Here is a 21,286-nt window from a genome sequence, read left to right on the forward strand (position 1 = left end):
AGCACTAAAGACTGTAATTTTTAAAAATTAATAAAACTTTTATATATATAAAAAGACAAGCTCAGAATCCAAAAAGCTCTTGACAAACTTGAACAATGGGCCTTATCCAACAAAATGAGTTTCAATGTGGAGAAAAGCAAAGTTTTACATTTAGGCAGGAAAAACCAAAAGTACAAATACAGATTGGTGAGACCTGGCTTAAAAAAAGTAACTGTGAGAGGGACCTTGGAGTCCTAGAGAATGATCACTTAACCATGAGCCAGCAGTATGAAGCAGCAGCCAAAAAAGCTGATACAATCCTGGGTTGTATAAACAGAAGCATAGAATTAAGATCACACGAAGTACGGCTACCACTTTATAAAACCCTAGGGAGCCCACACCTAGAATACTGCAACCAATTTTGGTCACCATACTACAAAAAAGATATTGAGACCTTGGAAAAAGTTCAGAGAAGAGCAACTAAAATGATCAAAGACCTGAAGACTAAAACATATGAAGAATGGCTGCAAGACTTGGGTTTGGCTAGTCTAAAGAAAAGAAGAAACAGAGGTGACAGGATGGCAGTATTCCAGTATTTGAGAGGCTGCCACAAAGAAGAGGTGGTCAAACTATTCTGCAAGGCACGAGAGGGCAGGACAAGAAACAATGGTTGGAAACTGACCAAAGAGAGAAGCAACCTGGAATTAAGAAGAAACTTCCTCACAGTGAGGACAATTAACCAGTGGAACAGCTTGCCATCAGAAATCTTGGATGCTCCATCACTGGGTTTTTTAAAGAAGAGGCTATAGCAGGGGTCGGCAACCTAAAAAAGAAAAAGAGCCACTGGGAACCGGTTCCATCACAAATTAAAAAAAGAGGGAGCCGCGTGCGTGTGTCCATGCACGCGCATGCGCAAAAAGGTTTTTTGCGCATGCGCGGACGCACGCGGCTGCCATTTTTTAAAAAATGAGATGGAACCGGTTCCCGGTTGCCCGACGGCGACGGCCCGTCTGCAAAGCTGCCGCTTTCGGCAGCTTTGCAGACGGGCCGTGGCAGCTTCCTCAAAGAGCGGCGCCCCTGCCCATTCCGAGAGGTGCGCGCGCACCTCTCCGAACGACCGGAGGTGCGCGCATACCTCCGCGCGAATGGGCAGCGGTGCCGCTCTTTGAGGAAGCTGCCGCGGCCCGTCTGCTAAGCTGCCGCTTTCGGCAGCTTCACAGACGGGCCACGGCAGCTTCCTGAAAGAGCGGCACCGCTGCCCATTCGCGCGGAGGTGTGCGCGCACCTCCCCAAACCTTTGGAGAGGTGCGCGCGCACCTCTCGGAATGGGCAGGGGCGCCGCTCTTTGAGGAAGCTGCCGCGGCCCATCTGCTAAGCTGCCGCTTTCGGCAGCTTCACAGACGGGCCACGGCAGCTTCCTGAAAGAGCGGCACCGCTGCCCATTCGCGCGGAGGTACGCGCGCACCTCTCCAAAGGTTTGGGGAGGTGCGCGCGCACCTCCGCCCATTCGGGGAGGTGCGCGTGCACCTCTCCAAACGGGCGGTGCCACTCTCCATTTGGAGAGGTGCGCGCGCACCACTGCCCGTTGGAAGAGGTGGGCGCGCACCGGGCGGCTGGGAGCCGCAAGAGACGGCTCAAAGAGCCGCATGCGGCTCCGGGGCCGCAGGTTGCCGACCTGTGGGCTAGATAGTCACTTGACTGAAATGGTATAGGTTCTCCTGCTTGAGCAGGGGGCTGGACTAGAAGAGCTCCAAGTCCCTTCAAGTTCTATTCTATTCTATTCTATTCTATTCTATTCTATTCTATTCTATTCTATTCTATTCTATTCTATTCTATTCTATTCTATTCTATTCTATTCTATTCTATTCTATTCTATTCTATTCTATTCTATTCATTGCTTCTTGTCCAGGCCTCAGTTGCTTTGGAGAATAGCTTGACTCCAAATACTAACCCAAATACTAGCAGGATATGTATCATTTTTTTAATACCTTACATTTAATGTTGTATTATAGCCCTCTACCGTTTACAATTCTCTTGACTGAAAGTCCCAGCAGATGTAATTATTTAATGGCCATGTTTATGAAATGATTGTCCTAGCCAGGAGATAAATTGCACTCCTTAATGTCAAGCCAGGCTGATAAGCATCTGATTATTTCCTCGCTTAGGGTGAACTTGTGGCAATTTTAGCCCTTGTTCAAGAATTCTGGGGACCTGCAATACAAGGAATAATGTGTCTCTTGGACTAATGCATTTGGCTCAGCAGAGAATCATTTTGCACTGTATATGTTATGGCAGAGAGATATGTCTAGGAGGCATAGTCCTCCCTATAAATCTATTTGTGATTTGCATATGTTTGTTTTAATTATTAACTAAATTTTAATTAATTAAGCAAAGGCCAATTTTAGACATTTCTGAATGTCTTAAGAAAGGATTAAGCTGCTTCTTTTATTCTCAGATCTCATTACCTAATATGAGTTGTCTTTAAAGAGAACTTAATTCATTATGGAAACTAAAAGCAAACTTTTTATTATTTTTACTGACTACCTAAGAATTTTTTACAACAAATAATGTCCAAGTATACAACCTTCGCTCCTTCCGGCGCGATCTTAAAACCTTCTTTTTCGAACAAGCTGGCCTGGTCTGATGGGATGGGGTTGGGTTTTTATAAGTAGTTCTAATTTTAATGTATTAATTATTATGGGCATAATGGTTTAATCGCTTTTAATTTTTGTATTCGGTTTTTTACTATGTATTGCCCTGTTCACCGCCCTGAGTCCTTCGGGAGAAGGGCGGTATACAAATTAAATTATTAAATTAAATTAAATTAATTCCACAATAATTTGCCAACCATATGCACACAGATCATGCTGTGCAAATACAGTAGTTGGCAAAGCAATGAATTAATATTAATTCTACTGCCAAAGCTGTGCATCTGTCCGAGAGATGATAAAGTTTGCTAATGTAAGATAAGAGACATGCCCATTTTTCTGTCACTCATCAGCAGTCAAGTATTTCATATGGGATTTTTTATCTTCTCCATTATGATCTCCAAAGCCTCCTAAAATAAAGTTATGTGACTGTCCAACTCACATTCATGAATAACATAACTGTTGAGCACTCTCTGTTAACACAACCAGGAATAAAAATAGGCTCATCCACACTATCAGTATCTGATTAGGGGATTGTGGTGATGGTTCCATGGACACTGTGGCCAAGATCCTCATTTACATTGCAAAGGTGTTTTTCAAAAGGCAACTGGTCTTTCTTGGTTTTTTCCTTGAACATGTTTTGCTTCTCATCCAAGGAGTTTCTTCAGTTCTGAAGCTTTCTGGATCAGAAGCAAAATGTTTTTAAAGAAAAAAAACCAAGAAAGTCCAGTTGCCTTTTGAAAAGCTTATTTGGGACAACCACCACTTTACAATGGGTTGGTAAGGCCACACCTGGAATACTGCATCCAGTTTTGGTCACCACAATGTAAAAAGATGTCGAGACTCTAGAAAGGGTACAGAGAAGAGCAACAAAGATGATTAGGGGGCTGGAGGCTAAAACATATAGGGAACGGTTGCTGGAATTGGGTATGTGTAGTTTAATGAAGAGAAGAGTGAGGGGTGACATGATAGCAGTGTTCCAATATCTCAGGGGCTACCACAAAGAAGAGGGAGTCAAGCTATTCTCCAAAGCACCTGAAAGCAGGACAAGAAGCAACGGATGGAAACTAGTCAAGGAGAGAAGCAACCTAGAACTAAGAAGAAACCTCCTGACAGAACAATTAACCAGTGGAACAACCTGCCTCCAGAGGTGGTGAATGCTCCAACACTGGAGGTTTTTAAGAAGAGACTGGACAGCCATTTGCCTGAAATGGTATAAGGTTTTCTGCCTGAGCAGGGGGTTGGACTAGATGACCTCCAAGGTCCCTTCCAACTTTATTATTATTATTATTATTATTATTATTATTATTATTATTAAGAATCTCCATAGATATCTTCATTTATACGTTTTGTTCTAGTGCTATTGTGTGCTTTTGTCCCTGAAATCTATGTTACTGACAAAGTTTTACTGAGGTTAGGGCTGTGCAATAAATACTAAGTATCCCACTAACTTTTAATGTTTTCCTTTTAATCTATATATCAAGTAAAACAATTCAAATGTGCATCTCTTACCTTGAGAATACAAATGAACATTTTCAAAACATTACAGAATAAGAACAGTGGATATTTTGTACCTCATAAATGACTATCTAAGCCCTTTTTAAATTAATCAAAAGGTAGAAAAAAGCATTAGGAAGACCTGCAGACTTACTGATAAAATAAGAGGTAAAGTATAATATTAGAATCCTATGATTCTACAATCTAATTCCTTTTCTCACCTAGGAAGCTTTGTGAGTATCTAAAGTTTGTTGATTACTGTTGCAGGCTTTGAAGTAGTAATAGAACCATACAACTGTTACATAGTTCATTGAAATAAACATAACTAAAACAATAACATTTTAAACTTTATTTTAATAGGAAAAATCAGCTTGCTTTCTTTTGCATAATCCCTGAAGTCCATATTTCATTCTGAAGATAATTCTCATTCAGTAAAGTCAGGGAAAGAGGGTTTCCTTGCCTTAAATCAGTTTTCTTAATCTGCTCTTAAAATGCTATAGCTTGCAAATCACTGACAAACTTTTAAGTTGATCCTGAAGCTTTATCCCCCAGTTCAACAGTAACCCATCTGATCTTTTCCTTCCCAGCTGGTCTTTGTAATTTTCTCTTCAACACTTGCAATTTCCTCCCTGTGCTATCTTATAGCCCTGTATCTCTTTCCATCCATTGCAGTTTCCTCCTTCCACAGAATGAAGTACCAGGTTTTCAAGATACCTTTCAGGAGCAATTAATGCTTCTTTGCAAAGCACCTAATATTTGGACTGAGCAGCATACTAGCCTCAAAGATGCAAAGATGCTTTGTAATGCACAGGGGCATTCATTCAGTAGTACCTGGGTGTAACTCTTTAGAGCATTGTTTCTCAAACTTGGCAACTTTAAAATGTGTGAACTTTGACTCTCAGAGTTCCTCAGCAGGCATAGCTGGCTGGGGAATTCTGGGAGTTGAAGTCTACACATCTTAAAATTGCCAAGTTTGAGAAACACTGCTTTAGAGCAACTGCATCTTTTCCTGAGGTCATACAGTTACCCACTGTAAATTCAGCCTTATAGAGATCACCCTTACCCCAATGAAAGCATCTTAATTGGAAATAAAAGCAAAACCAACCAACAAACAAAAAAGCTGAATGTGTTCTATCCATTTTGAGCTGAAGAGAAAAACATAATTTTACCTTGACTGAAAAATGCTTCTTCTTAGGTAGATCCCAGACAATTCCAGTTGAATGAATGAATGCCTGTAAAGGTGTTAATGATGACACCAACACATACACTTTGATGATAATCGAAAAATCTTGAATTTTAAAGGCTTCCTTATTTACTGTCTTAATGGGGATTGGATGTCTGGAAAATTACAATATAATATTAGAAAGTTGTTTCTTCTGTGCAATCCTAACTAAAAAAAGATTTTTAGCTGAATGGAAACAACAGTCACTATATGACAAGTTAAGAGACAGACTACTTTGTTCACTGACTTGGCAACTGACTTCTATTTATGTAGTTTTCCATTATATGTTTACTCAAAATGTGAATAATTTTGTATATTTTATTGGGTATTTTTTATCTTTATGAACCAGCAACAGTTTGGGCATTGTACTAACATGTATAAACATGATAAATACAGTAAGCAAAGTAGGACTTGGTGAATTATTCTGGATTTTTCTTTGTTGCTTGTTTGAAACACATTTTGATGTCATGTTATACAAAATTCAAAAAGAGTTCCCATATTTGTGTGGCTATACTGATTGTCAGAGGCAGGAAAACAAGAAACTTTTTTCATGAAATGTCTTCATTAATTACTTTTCAAAGTTAGTTGGTTATGTGGATATACAGTCAAAGATGTCACTAGTGCTGGGCCAAGAGGCTTTGTTGCCTTAAGGACAGCTAAAATGGCATTCTGTTCCCCGTCCAGCTGTTATACCACTTAACAATTAAAACAAACAACTTGCTGCCCCATTAAAATATCAAAACTTGCCTTCCTTTACCAATAGCAATAGCACTTAGACTTACTGTATATACTGCTCCAAAGTGCTTTATAGACTCAGCATATTGCCCCCAACAACCTGGGTTCTCATTTTATCAACCACAGAAGGATGGAAGGCTGAGTAAACCTTGAGCCAGTTGTGCCTCTAACCTCTAACCTCTTACCACTGTGCCACCCCGGCTCATCAGCCAGACTTAATTTCTCACATTCTTGTGATCTCATTTCATGATAATTCACTATAAGCATAGACCTGAAGTATTGGTATTTGATATTTATTTTAAATAAATTCTATAAACGTTTATAAAATACTGTAAATTAGCACAAAATGTTCTTTTCTGCCAATATTCTAATAAATTAATTGTTCCATGCCATTTATATTCTACAAATATGTATCCAGCTGGATATATAGACATATGTAGAGTTTGCTTGCTTACTGAATCTTATTGAATCTTGAATACAATTGTGACAGAGATATGTATACATCTATATTTTTGTTTATTTTCTTAATCTATGATTCTTTTATAGTCATATTCAAAGACTAGAATTAGACAATTGTCTCAACAAAACCAAGGTTTCTACTCTTTTTTGATAAATAATAGAATTGTTAAAGTGTTGCATAGTTAGGTATAATAAAGGGTTTGTTTATTTGTTTATCCTCTCTGCACAATTGGTTCCCTACAAATATTTAGTCATTTTAATCTCAATTCACTCAAATCAACAATTTTGGAATCCAGCAGTGAAATGGAAGTAAATGAAGGGAATGTATTTGGTTAACACATAAAAACTATTGCTTCTCAACTTTTACATTACAAGACATTCAAATATAATGAACAAAATGTAAATTTCATTCTGCCATGGAGCTTTTGTTAAGAAAATAAACATATCTTACTGGTGAACAGCCTTGACTGGCTGACGTAATGTTTCAATCAAACTCATCCTTTCATTCTTATCGTATGATTTGAGTGTATGAAGAGGTGTAATTTTTGATTCTGGGCAAGCAGAAGAAATAATTGGAAGATGCAAATCTGAAAAAAATCATTTAGGTTAGACGTGGAAACAAAATGAAACATGAATAGAGTTCTAATTTTATTATTTGTATTTATGTTTAATAAATTCATCTGCTTTCCAATTAGATATCTCACAATGGCTTAAATGGTATTATGTGTTGCCCCACTCAAAATATATCAGATGTGTACCTACTTAATTTTTCATATTTATATAACATAAATATAATAAGTGCATTTATCAGACTTTATTTGTTATATTCTTAGCATAGATGAGATAAAGTTTGAAACATATATTGATAATCCAAAGGGTACTTGCTGCTGATTCATCTTAGTGATTTCAAAAAGCCATATCCTAAAATAGAACATAATGTTTGGTTATAACATAAACACTAAAGAAACTGTAATGTATCTATATTCTATTTAATCTCTCCACAACACTATTGGATTTAATTGGACGCATAGGATTGGGCTGTAAATGCAGTTTATTGATGTAGTGGCTTTGTTTACCTCCCAAAATGTTGAAACATTAAATAAAAATCTTGGATATTTTCTAATACATCTATGGAAACATTGCCAATTGAGACTTCAACAATGTACAACATTTTGGTACAACATTGATAAAGTATCCATAAACTGCCCAGAATCACTTGGATAGTGAGATGTGTAGGGTATAAATTTGATTATAAATAAACAAATGGCTGCATGTGTTACTTGAATGAGGCAATGTTTGGATGACCTGGTCAGGACTGAGAAGCTAGAAGGCTATGGCCTGGTGATTTCTTGAATGGGAGATCTCCAAGGAATAGTAGAGTTGAAAATTACACTGGGAAATTAAAGAAAAAATCCTTAAAAATAATAGTGACATCCCAGTTTATTTTTGCTGAGTAAACAACATGAATATGTCTGTGAAATCATAAACAAATGAGCTTGACTTAAATAATTAATCCTTGAAATACCAAAACTATTATGAGATCTACCAATAGAGGGTGTGGTTTCCCTTTTCTTCCCATCTCTTATGTTACAACGCCTGTTTTGTTCATTTGTGGTGTGGTTTTTATTAACTAAGCAAAGGCCATTTTTAGACATTTCTGAATGCCTTAAGGAAGGAAGAGATAAAGCTGCTCCTGTTATTCTCAGATCTCATTACTTAACAAGAGACCACGGCATGCTGAGCTGTCTTTAAAGGCAATCTAAGAACTTTTGATATAAATACAGTAGTGTCCAAGCATATAGCCATTTCACAGTAATTTGCCAGCACACAGATCATGGTGTCCATACATAGTAGTTGGTAAATTAATGAATTGATATTAATTCTATTGCCAAAGCTGGGCATCTGTCAGAGAGATGAGAAAGTTTGCTAATGCAAGAGAGGAGACATGCTCATTTTTCTGTTACTCATCAGCAGTCAAGTATATTGTATGGGATTTTTTTTGTATCTTTTCTATATGATCTTCAAATCCTCCTAAAATAAATTTATACACCTGTCCTTCCAGAATGACTCTGAGGGACTAACAATTAAAAAATAGAATAAAAACATAGTAAACAACCAAATTTTAAAACAACAGAAATAGCATTAAATAACGCAGCATTTGAAAATACTGTTAACCCAACCAAGACTAAGAAACAAGATCAGGACCTCATGTCTGATTGCAAAGCCAAGCTTTCAATGTTTTGCAGAAGTTTAGCATGGCTGGGACAAAGCTGATCTCATGGGGGTTAATGTACCAAAGACTGGGTGCCTTAGCAGAAAAGGCCCTCCTCCTGGGTCTGCTAGATGACATTCTCTTGTGGATGGGATCTGCAGTATGTTTTTGGTGCTGGATCTAACAAGATGGGTAGACATCATCAGGGAGAGACAGTCTCGTAGGTAACCTGGTCACAAGCCGTGAAGGTAAACCATCAGCACCTTGTTTGCATCTGGAAGCGTACTGGTAGATGATCCAGATCACAGAGTAGAGATGTCACTTGTGCCAAGCAATTAGCACCCATCACTGCCTGTGCTGCCACATTTTGCTCTACCTGAAGGGGAGTCCCTTGTAGAGATCAGCTATGTTGTTTGACTGCATGCTTCTTTCTGGCCAGATCTAGGATTTGAGGGTGATGGTGAGCAAAAACTGAGACTTAGGGTAAGAGGTGGGGTGGGGTGGGGGAGGGAATGAAACCACACAAAGTGCAAACTTAAAAGCCTCAGCACATTCAAACCTCTATTCAAACAAAATTTATAATTTCCACACTGGTTGTGTGCACCTATACTGAAATATTTCAAGAGCAAAATTCTAAATGCGTTAAGGCCCATTCAACAGAATAAGGCTTATTTAGGTTCACTTGAGTAAATATGTTAAAAGATTTGCTGGCAGAAAAATCTCATTGTTTTTATCTAGCAAAGAATATGCATTGCATATGGCTTAATGTGTGAATCAGAGCTGAAATCCTTTAAAACATTCTTTTTTCTTTATATTTCATTATCTTAACAGTAAAAATATTTTTAAAATAAAATAAATACATGAAAGGAGAAAAAAGCAAGGAGAAAGAAAAAGATGTTTCATTTCCACACAACGAATGAACAAATATTTTATTACTGTTCAAGACCAGATTTCTTTTGGGGAAAAAAATTAAATCTTGGAGATACAGCTGGTTTTGTCTTCCGAAGGCTTTTGATGTAGTTTCAATTCTGTCTAAATGAGTTTCTACAGGACATAGCTATGTATCTTTTCTATGTGTCATTTTAGCACCCTAAAACACCTTTACAATTTCCTTTAACAAATTTAATTCATCTTGGTTTGCTTTCAATATGGTTAGAGTGCTTCCAGGTCAGTTATATGTCTTACGTATAACGATGCATAGAAATCACAATATGCAACTTCCAGATAACTAGATTTGAGGAAACACTAGAATACTTAGCAGATCCTACAATAAAAAGTGTCTGCTTATATCATGAATGAGTTTGTGAATGCATGAATGAAGCAGAATAAAAATTATTCTAATACAAAATAAGGAAAAGAGAAAAAGAAAATAAAAGAAGCAAAAAGTGCAAGAAAAGAAAAAAGTTGCAGAAAAATAGAAAAGATATTTAAAAAACTGACTTTCAACAATCTTCACAGCACTTACAATTACAAATATATTTTAACCTGTCTCTTTGAAGTTACTGGACATCTTATTACTCTTCTTTCTATAATCTAAACCATAAATCATGTGTGTTTTTTTCCATTTTTATGCAAAAAGTCCATAAGAGATCTCCAGTCATCCATAAATGTAGATCATGCTTATCTGGCTTGGCTTTGCACCACACTGCTTGCCTTCAGAAAAAAAGCCATTTCCTTTGATAACAAGTATGCACTGTCATATTTTCCACCACTAGTAAGAGATATACCACAATATATTATTCTTCACTTAGCACTTCTTGCTCTTTAATCTTACAATGGCTCCAGCATAACTGCTGAATGAGTTAAGTGTTTGAAAAGATGTTATGACTTAAGAAGCCATCGGTGCGTTTGGGAGACTGGATTACGGGGCTGAAATAAATAACCAGCTTTTACCATTCTAAAAAAGGTCTATTGCTTCTGGTGGTTATGACTATTTGATCTAGTTTTTTGGAATCACTTGGTAACCCTTGATTAAAGTTATCCTGCCCATATGTGTTTCTGAGTGGATACACACAAAATGCATGCATATACATAGATGCATAGCCCTATATAATACTATAACCATTCATTTATATCAGCAAACATAGGCAGCACCCAAACCATTTTCTCCAGCCTCCAAAACCCTCTGAAATTGCTCTCCAAATATGATGAAAAAACTTACCAATTTGTACTTTTCACCCCCTTACCAAAACATATGTAATTCACAAGATAGGCCTAATCAGTCTAAAGAAGAACATTTTCACTAAATATCCCAGAATACAAAACAAAAATCATTTCCACCCATTTGCATGTTTCCATTGCTGAGGCCACTATGGTCACAACTAAAATATACACAATTTTCCCCTGATCCATTAAAAGATTTCCTATTCTTGTAGCATGGAGAAAACATTGACTTAAACTTTTGTTCCTATATTGTCTAGGTGAGTTATATAGATACTATATATATAAAATCTAGTTTGCATTTACCTTAGTTTTGAGATTTAAATCATGCTGCATTATTCACCTTTATAAAAGAAGGGATTAAAATAATAATGTCCTTGATTCATTGTATCAACATCTTAGAACAAGGATTGTCAGGTTCTTCATAATAGCTTGCTTAGGTCAAATTTCCTCAACCTGTTCTTCTTGAAATGGGTTGGAATTACAATTATTACTCATCCAACACAATCAGCATATACAGTGTTTAGGAATTATGTACATCATATAGAAATTCTGGAACAATATTAAATGGCTATTGCTTGGGGAAAATGCTGATTGCTATCTTTAAATATTCTTAAGAACAAAACTGTTTTGCATCCAGAAATTCTGATAATTGATGATGCCACCCAACAGCTACGTATGTATACTATGTATAAATTATGCCAACGATGTAATTGTTTACAGGCTTGGATTAAAATGACTTTATTTGTCTAGTTTTGGATGTTTTTTACAGTACAAAGTACAGTAGCCAGCTATCACTTTCATTACACTAGCTTTACACTAACTTCTTTTGTAAGCCAGGCTAGAGCCAACTTTTGTGAACTTTCAGTATATAATCATTAAAAATGAATACATGAAATGATTGATCAAACCCCAAAAACTTTATGAGTATACTTCGTGGGTATATTAACATATATTTTATATGGGACATTGAAAATATGTGAACTTATGGCGTTATGTATCTGTACCATATACTGCATATAAACTCTGTCTATATATATTATTAAATTTGTTTGCTGCCAAACTGGCTGTGAGGCAATATATATTATGCAAGGCCAAAATGGCTTAGTGTTTTTTTTTAATTCTATTCCACCATTCTTTTTAAAAGAATGAAGCAAAAGAAGCAAAATGCTTATATATGAAAAAAAACAGTAAAACAAAAATATATTTATACAAACATAAAGGGGTACTTTCAAAAAACCCTAACATATACTACACTTTAATTATCTGGTGAATAAGCTAACTGTTCTGAAGCACAGTTTTAAATTTTTCCTGGTTTTAAAAGTGATTGCAATAAAAGACCACAAAACACTCATTATGGGATGAAAACATTCAGTCTACAGATACAATGAAAGAACATAATTTTCTGAAAAAGCAATACATCTAAATCATCTTTGTTTTTGGATTCCAGTATGATTTCAATAAATAGAAATTCCCTAGAACTTTCTTCTAAAAAAGGATTTTGAGAAGTTCCCAGGTTTAGCCCATGTATTCTAAATAGTAAGTACAAATAGTTGTTTAAAATAGTACTTAGAACTAGGTTGCACAAACTGTTTGCAATTCCCCTTTTAAAAACATTTTGTTATGAAAACAGAATGCAGATTCAATGTTTCTTCACGTGATTGTGATTTATACAATCAGCATGTGGTATGTATGTTTGTATGTGTGTGTATGTGAAGATGTGTTCCTTATAGTAAAACTGGCATATTTGATGTGATCATAAAGCATTTAGTCTCGGGGTTACTTGGACATGTTTCAGCAATAACTGCTTCCTATTAGATTCCATCCATACAGTATAATGCACAAACAGTTTTCCTTTAGCAGAATATTTCCAAAGTATTTTTTAGGTCAAGACCATATTTAAGAGTGACTTATCCCCTTGTGCAAAGTACAGGCAGCTGTTGATTATCCAAACCATAAAAGGAATGTCACTGAAAAATGACACACCTCAAGAGTTGTTCATGGCCAGCCACCTGTTGTTGGGGACACCCTTTCTGGGGGAAAAAGAAGATGAAACTATGTGATTATCTGACCAAAATCAAGATCGAGGGGAAAATAGAGAGCATTGCTTCATTGTTAGTAATTGCTTTTTCCAACAAAACAAGGGCAGATGGATAGCCTCTAGAACAACACCCATCTGCCAGTTGCCAATTTCAGTCTAATCAAAGTGTAAGACTGACTACTGATGAAGAGAAATACATAATCTGTGGCATCTCTCCAGACATTGTGAGACTCTGCTCATGATGCAAACATTCTATACAGAGAGCCAAATTTCTCTCCAGGCAAGACTAAGGGAGTGTATCAAGTCTTGCAGCCAAGTAAGCAGCAGGCTTACCATATGCTTTTATTTGTGTGTGTGAAAGAGAAAAAAAATGCTGTTTTTTGCTCCTCAGAAATACTTTAAGAAAAATAGCAGAAACAGATGGTTTTCATATTGAGGTCATTGGCAAGACCCTGAAGAACCTGAAACAAATATAGTATAAGAAAACAAATATCATGTAGAAGAGCTAGGTTTCCTAAAGAAAGGCAATATATAACTCTAAAATGAAAGGCACATAGAGTAAGAAAATACCATATCACTCCTTTCTTTTTCACTTTTGCAGAATCCCTACCCTTAGATTATGGCATTTTGGCCTCTTGAAAATGAGATTTGTGTCAACTGTAAAGTGTGTCATCACAGAGAATTGCTGAAGAACAGCAGCACTTCTCATGAAGATGCCAAGAAACTGACGGACAATGCAGGTTACGACAGAGACCAAAAATAATATTAGCAGTGGTGGTATTGAATACCAGACACACCAGAGACTCAGAGTAGTGAGAACTGTGTAAGGAGTCCTGGACCATTGGCAATTAGAGTATAAGAGCCCAGAGTGTTAATTGTAATGCAAAGTGATCAGATATCTTTACACCAGACCCAAAACAACAGCCTATCTTCTACACATTAGCACAAGATAACTATCAGAACCCAAGAATTCCACTGGGCAGTGGCTTCACAGCAAGACATACTATTGCAGCACAAAACTGGAGAGTAGCAACTTGGTTTACATACAACTGACTTACGGCAAGATTGCCTGGATAAGAAGTAGACACAAGAAATGGTAGAAATGATAGTCACAACTGATTATAATATAGAACACAGTAGATATAGCATAGAAGGTTAGAGCTCTAAGATAGGAAATAGAGCCATTGGGACGTAGTATATACAAATGTTAAGATACTGTATAGCATTATAGACATAAATAATAAGTAGAAAAGTAAATCTCTATTCTAAATTTTAAGTTGTTGTAGAAACCATCCTGAAAAATATGCAGGATATAAACTTGGCCTGTGAAAAGGCCTCTTTCTAAGATTTCTTTTTAATAGTTCAGTGTTTGCCACAACAGAGAAGCCCTTATGTGCATTAGATTTCATAAGTCTTCACAAGATCCGCATGTTCACGGTTCTCTTTTTTCTTTAAGTGTGCCAGGTTATTTTACTTTCCCCCTGGTGTATGACGGGCCTTAACAATGGTCAGAGCAATCCCAGACTATTAGTACTGGCATCTCTTGATTGTTTCTCACTTGAAGGATAAAACCACATACACAGCAGACGTCTGTGGAGATTCTGTCATTCAGGTCATAGTTGTCTCAAAGGTGCTTTTTTCAAAAGGGAGCTGGGTTGTTTTTTTCCTTGAGGAGGAAGAAGAAAACATTTCACTTCTCATCCAAGAAGCTTCATCAGTTCGTCATCAATTGATGAAACTTCTTGGATGAGAAGCGAAATGTTTTCTTTTTCTTCCTCAAGGAAAAAACAGTGCAGTGGCCTTTTGAAAAAAGCACCTTTGAGATATACAGCAGACCCTGTCCTGTTGCTCTCAAGCGCAATGGATAACCCTGTCTTCTTGCCTTCAAGTTCTGGATAGGTTGGTGGCATCATTCTACCTTCAGCTTAGGTTGCAAAACCACTTATGTCTATCTTGGCTGGTGCATTTTTCTCTTGCCTCCAACCTTTTATTAACTGAAACGAAGATTACTTCTTAAACCTTATAGGCATGATACATATGCCAGCTGCTATTCTGTTTGATTCATATGCTTAAAGAAACTGCATTATTTCAGGATGAAGGTTACAGAAAATTTCTCCTTTTTAAATTTATATAATTTTAATTTAATTTAATTTAATTTAATTACAATTCAATTATTATTTATACAGCCTCTTGGATTTTATAGAATATTGGATAGCAGCTAAGTAAGCCGAGAAACACACATGTAACTGAGAGAAACATTTCAGACCTAATTCCTGCTGGGTTGACAAAATGAGACCAGGGCTTTAATTTCAGACTGGAGTTTATTTTACTGAAAGTTCCCACTCTGGGTGGGAGGGGGTGTCACTGCATACAGAAAATTAGCATACAAACAGAATGTATTAAGATAAAATGTTTTCCTATCATTTAGTGTTCTTTATGTGTGTTTGTTAAAGGGCGGAGACATTCACATAAATATGCACATCAGACACCAAATCATGAAAGATTATACCTGCATTCTAAAGTGGTACAATCCAAACAGATTTGCAACCCTGCTGAGAAGCCAGGCAAAATCCTCCATCTTTATTAGAACTGCTGAATGACATTTCTGCTATTATTGATCAAGTTTCAAATACCATAATCAATATTTTCAGTTTTACCTGTTTCAATTTTATCGGATTGCTGGCCTTATGGGGAAAATAAAGCTTTGATTTTGTTTGATTCATTCTTTTATCTTCAGAGCATAGATTCCAGCATTTCTCTTCCTTTGAGCATGCAACAAAAGGTCATTTTTAGTTTATCAATAAAACTCAAAATTTTACCTGGAAATGTTCTCATTATTTGGCACAATCCTTCCTTTCTGCAAAGCAGATGCTGGATTTGCGAGAGAACATTTGCCTGGGAATGCAAAGAGATGTACCAATTATTACAATTTTACAAGACTGTTTTTAAGTGCCATTGAAGATGCCATTACAGCAAGGAAAATAATGGCCACCCCCCTGAATAGAATAGGGGGAAAAAAAACTTCAATTAAGCTTGAAGAGTCAATTTAGTGCAGGGATTAAAGCATGGGAATAGAAACTGGCAGACTGGGAGTTCTAGTCCTCCCTTGGGGACAAACCCAATTGGGTTAATTTGGGCCAGTCGCTCTTGCTCAGTTCTAGGGAGCAGGCAATGGCAAACCATATCTGAAATCTTTCCAAGAAAACTCCAAAGAATCACCAGCAGTCAGCACTGACTTGAAGGCACAAACACAAGCTTCCATGGTTTTTTTTTTTTTTCAATCATCCCTTTTTTATGAATAGGATCACATTTTAAGGCAGGATTAAAGTCTTAGAAGAGAAGTATCCAAGAGATTCAGAGTTTTTTTTATTAAAATGATGAAAACAACATGGCACCATTGTGACAGAAGCTCCTGTGATGTCAGGACACATGTAAAAATGGGCATAGTGTACATCATACTGGATTGATTTAGCTTCCCAGCAGCATGATCCTGTTTTTATTATTTGTCCCCTTGACAACCTGCCCCCCATTCCAACATCTCTACTATACTTGGGAAGGGAAAAGGGAAAGGGAAGGGAAAGATAAAATGCATAGGCATTGAACAGGATTGGCAATATAACATGAACTCACTCTGCAGCATGCACCATAATATTTTATTATTTATATTTTTATTTGTTGTTCATAGACAAAATTGTACTTTTGCCTATGGGGTATGTCTGTTTGACATGTTTGTAAAACAGCATTTTTCCTTTTAATCTTAAAGATAAGTATGGCAAGAAAAAATATCTGTTCATAAATATATCTCACAAAATGAACATTTTTTTTGCTCCAAAGCACACTTTCTTCATTCAGATATATTTATAAATTTTTTAAAAGTCTCATTTTTTTCTTTCTGCACTATTTCATGTGGGTATTTGTGAGAGAGATGAAATACAAGAGTCCTGTTTAGAAAATCCTAGATAATTATGACATTCTGTGATTCTGACAGTTTAGCACATAACCTTGTCCCTGATGAAATCAATATTAATCTATGAATATTCACATTATTCAACATCTTGGCAAAAACATATTGTGTTTTTCCCCCTTCCAGCAATGCTGGAAGAAAGATTTTAGAAAATGCACTTGAGACTTCACTCATGCAAAGCATCTGCTCTAATATCAGCAAATTCCTGTGAAAGTGAGGCAGTACTACAATGAAGAATTGGCATCTGATAGTATGTTTCATAATAAAATAAAAATGCAGAGTTAAAATAAACAGTATTTAAGCATGTGCCAGAAAGAGGTCATTTTGCAGCCATACCTTTTGCAGTAGTGTTGGTTGATACGATTTCACTATATTTAAGCAATTGTCATGGTCAGCTTTGTTAGATGAGAGGCAAATCAAAAGGTCCCAAGACTTTAATTCATCTATGATAAAAAGAAAATAACATAATAGGAATTAACTGTAATGAGAAAGGACAGCAAACCAATTAAACATAATTTTTTTATTCAAATGATGCTGTTTATCTGTGGCCAACCCCCCCCCCCAAAGAATGGGCAGAAGACACCAATTTGAAGGCTTTATCATGTCTTGGGGCATGCAATCAATATGATTCTGTGTGGTATAAGTTTGAGTTCAATGGTTCATATATTTACTGTGACATCTAGTATTTTTCTTTTTGGCTTTTAAATATTAGTTTTGCTTTAATTTCTTGCTGATGGTATTCATTTAGTGCTGATGGGGTTATTGTTGGAAAAGGAGATGGGGCAAAAGAAGGAATGGGAATGGAAAGGAGGAAGAGGAAGAGGAAGGGGAAGAAGGAGGAGGAGGAGAAGGAGGAGGAGGAATCTTCCAATTGTAACTTCTTCCCCAAAGTAACATTTTTAGAAGAACATGGAAAGCAGAAATGGCTTGTGAGCCCCAATTCATGAGGAAACCTGTACACAGATGGAAAAGCTATCACTCATTTTGAACTTGGAACACACCTATATATCTGAACATGTTTACTGTATTGATTTTTATGGTTAAACGATAAAGTGTCTGTACTTGCAGGTTGCTGAGATCAAGAAACAGACTACACAAGAAGAGGAGAACTAAGCTTTATTAGATAGACTATATAAGTTTTACAAGACTGACTGACTGACCTTCCCTCTTCCTTTGTCCCTTTTGTCCCCTAAGGAATCAGGAAAGATTTACTCTGAGTTGCTTCCTTGTATAAAGTAAGTTTCTCCTGGCTGCATAGCGGCAGAGATAAAATTGAGAGTTTGCTTATGTAGGAAGTAGATGCACTGTTGTTTCTCATCTTGCAATAATCTCATAAGCAGAATAGACAAATAGTAAAATACTAGTTTTTTAAAAAAAAACACATTAAACTTCAAGCTCAAAACAGAAACCCAGATTTCTTTTCAGATTTCTTTAAATACAGAGCATAAGGAGGATATATCTATTCACTTGCTTCAAGAAGGAGATTAGTTTGTAAATTATTTTCTATCGTCAAAGTTAATCTTTGTTGTTTGGAGCTGCAAAACTTCCATTTCAAATGCCAGATATGTTTATACCTTATTAAGCTATAAAGAAGTTAGGAGGGAAGTAGAATCTGGACCTTTCTACTCCTAATCCAACCCCACATTGGTTCTAGTGTGTAGTTTACTCACTCACACTGTGAACTCAACCTTTCTGCCTGTCGCTTTCCTAATATATGAAAACTTTAGTTTAATCAATAAACTTGATTTAAATTTGCCATGCAAAACAGAGTATGAAATGGAAACAGCTTCACAGCATCAAAGTATGGTGTTTATATCTATCTTTCCTACAGGAGGGAGTATACATAATACTCCCTTCTATTATTTGTCATAACATCTACCCTGTAAGGCTTCTAAGCATTTAATTCAATTTCTGGCAAGACCTTATTCAATTTTAGTATTCTAAAATTATGATTATGATAAACTTCTCAATGCTGCCTTCTGAACAGGCCACGTGGAATGTTTAACAGGGCACTAAGTGCAGATGAAAACCAAATTGTAGGAGTAAAAACACATTCTTTTATCAAGAGCTTTTGGTGTGGGTGCTAGAACTCTGTAAACAGAGGCAAGATAGAAAAAACAGCAACATATTGAACTGCACCAAAGATAAGCTTGGAAATTTTAAATGATATATTGGATATCATAAGTGAGATTGAGAAGAGAATGAAAACAAAAAATAATTCTTTCTTGGTGCTGGCAAAAGAATCCTATCTATACTTTTTTTGGTTTAGAAGAATGAAATCAATAAATAGTTTCCATGTAAATAATGCTTGAGAAATACCTTGGAAAACTCCACAGTTATAAGACGTACTGTAAAGTAATGGGTACTTTATGCAAAATGGCTAATTTGGTGACATGCTGGCACTTAGAACAGCCAGAGCAAATCTGAAAAGTGCCATAAAAGGTGCAAAGCAAGCCCATTGCCAGAAAATTCAGAACTTTTTTCAGGACCCAACACCAGGCAAATGTGGCAAGAGATCCAGGCCATTACAGATTACAAGGTGCTCCATTGAAATGCAAGGATGACACAGACTTCCTAAACAAAGTGAATACATTTTTGGGTAGTTTTGAGGCATTAAATAGCACTCCTGCTAGGAAAGCTGTGCCCCATCCTAACGAGCAAGTGCTAAGCTTTGATGTCACCTCTGTCCGGAAAACACTGAGGAAAGTTAACATTCGGAAAGCAGCAGGCCCAGATAACATCCCTGGATGTGTCCTTCGGGAATGCACAGATGAGCTGGCTTGTGTTCTCACAGATATTTTCAATCTCTCATTGCAGAAGGCAGTGGTCCCATCGTGCTTTAAGATAGCCATCATCTTGTCAATACCAAAAAAGTCCACAATTACAGGCATCAATGATTACTGTCCGGTTGAACTGACATCCACCATTATGAAATACTTTCAGAAGCTGATAAAGGACATTATTGTATCCAGCCTCCTGCCAGCATTTGACTCACTTCAGTTTGCCTACCGACCAAATCGTTCTATGGAGGATGCTATTTCTTCTGTTCTCCATCTGAGCTTGAAACACTTAGAGGAAAGAAATGCTCATGTGCATTTGCTGTTTGTTGACTTCAGTTCGGCATTTAACACAATCATTCCCCAGCATCTAGTAAACAAACTGGGACTTTTAGGCTTAAATCTTCTTTTTGTAACTGGATTCTTGATTTTCTTACCAACAGGCCCCAATATGTGCGAGTTGGCACAAATACCTCTAATACCATTCTCTTGAGCACAGGTTCTCTTCAGGGCTGCGTCCTAAGTCTACTGCTGTTCACCCTGTTGACTCATGACTGTTGTGCTAGGTTTGCCACCAATCATATTGTGAAGTTTGCAGATGATACAACAGTAGTGGACCTTATTCATGATGACAAGGTCGAAGCTTACCACAAGGAGGTTGAGGGGTTGGTGAACTGGTGTTTTTAACTTTTGTATTTTTGTTTTTAATCACCCTGTAAACCGCCCTGAGTCCTTCGGGAAAGGGCGGTATATAAATGTAATAAAATAAATAAATAAATAAAATAAAACAGCCTAGTTTTAAATACTGGAAAAACCAAAGAGATCATTGTCGATTTCAGAAAAGGCAGGCACAGCCACACTTCTCTGTGCATTAATGATTCACCTGTGGAGAGGGTTACCAGCATTAAATTCTTGGTGTGCAGCTACCGAGTAGGCTGGCTTAGTCGCTCAACAGTGAGAAGCTGGTGAAGCGGGCACAGCAGTGCCTGCATTTTCTGCATCACATGAGAAAAGCACATCTTCCTTCCCCTGTCCTGACCAGTTTCTACAGGGGGACGATTGAGAGCATCCTGTCATACAGCATCACAGTCTGGTTTGAAAGCATCACTGCTTCAGACAGAAAGGTGGTGCATAGAGTGGTGAGGATGGCCAAAAAGATCATTGGCAGTTCCCTCCCTTCCATCCAGGACATAGCGCAGAAGTGTTGCTTGAGCAGGGTCCGTAATATTATCTGGGACACTACACATCCTCTTCACAACCTGTTTTCCTTGTTACCTTCTGGGAGGAGGTTTCGTGGTATCCGTAGCAGAACATCCAGATTCAGCCATAGTTTCATTCTATACAGCATTAACCTTGTGAACTCTCAAGCTTCCTCCTTCTGTTATATATTCAAGATGGAGAGTATTTAATATTTATTTGTTATGTATATGTAGGGGTGTGGGTCTATACATATGTTGTATGTAGTATGTTTAGGTGTGTGTCATGTTTGTGTTGCACTTTGAGAGCAGGCAACTAAATTTCATTTTTGATGTGTGCCATTGTGCCCACAGTAAAAAAATGACAATAAAGGTTATCTTATTTTATCTTATCTT

At 36.9% G+C, this 21,286-nt stretch overlaps 1 protein-coding gene across 1 annotated transcript in view; it reads right to left on the bottom strand.

The window, feature by feature from the left end:
* Positions 1-21,286, bottom strand: part of CPED1 (cadherin like and PC-esterase domain containing 1) — a 129,559-nt gene that overhangs the window by 70,769 nt on the left and 37,504 nt on the right. The window contains exons 4-7 of the mRNA XM_081331097.1: positions 17,254-17,360; positions 15,773-15,848; positions 6,992-7,127; positions 5,294-5,462 (exon numbers count right to left, since the gene is read on the bottom strand). Of these exons, the coding sequence (XP_081187223.1) occupies positions 5,294-5,462; positions 6,992-7,127; positions 15,773-15,848; positions 17,254-17,360 (488 nt within the window). The remainder of the gene's footprint in view (positions 1-5,293; positions 5,463-6,991; positions 7,128-15,772; positions 15,849-17,253; positions 17,361-21,286) is intronic.

This window comes from Vipera berus, assembly GCF_964194415.1.
Source record: "Vipera berus genome assembly, chromosome: 6".
NCBI classification, from domain to species: Eukaryota; Metazoa; Chordata; class Lepidosauria; order Squamata; family Viperidae; genus Vipera; species Vipera berus.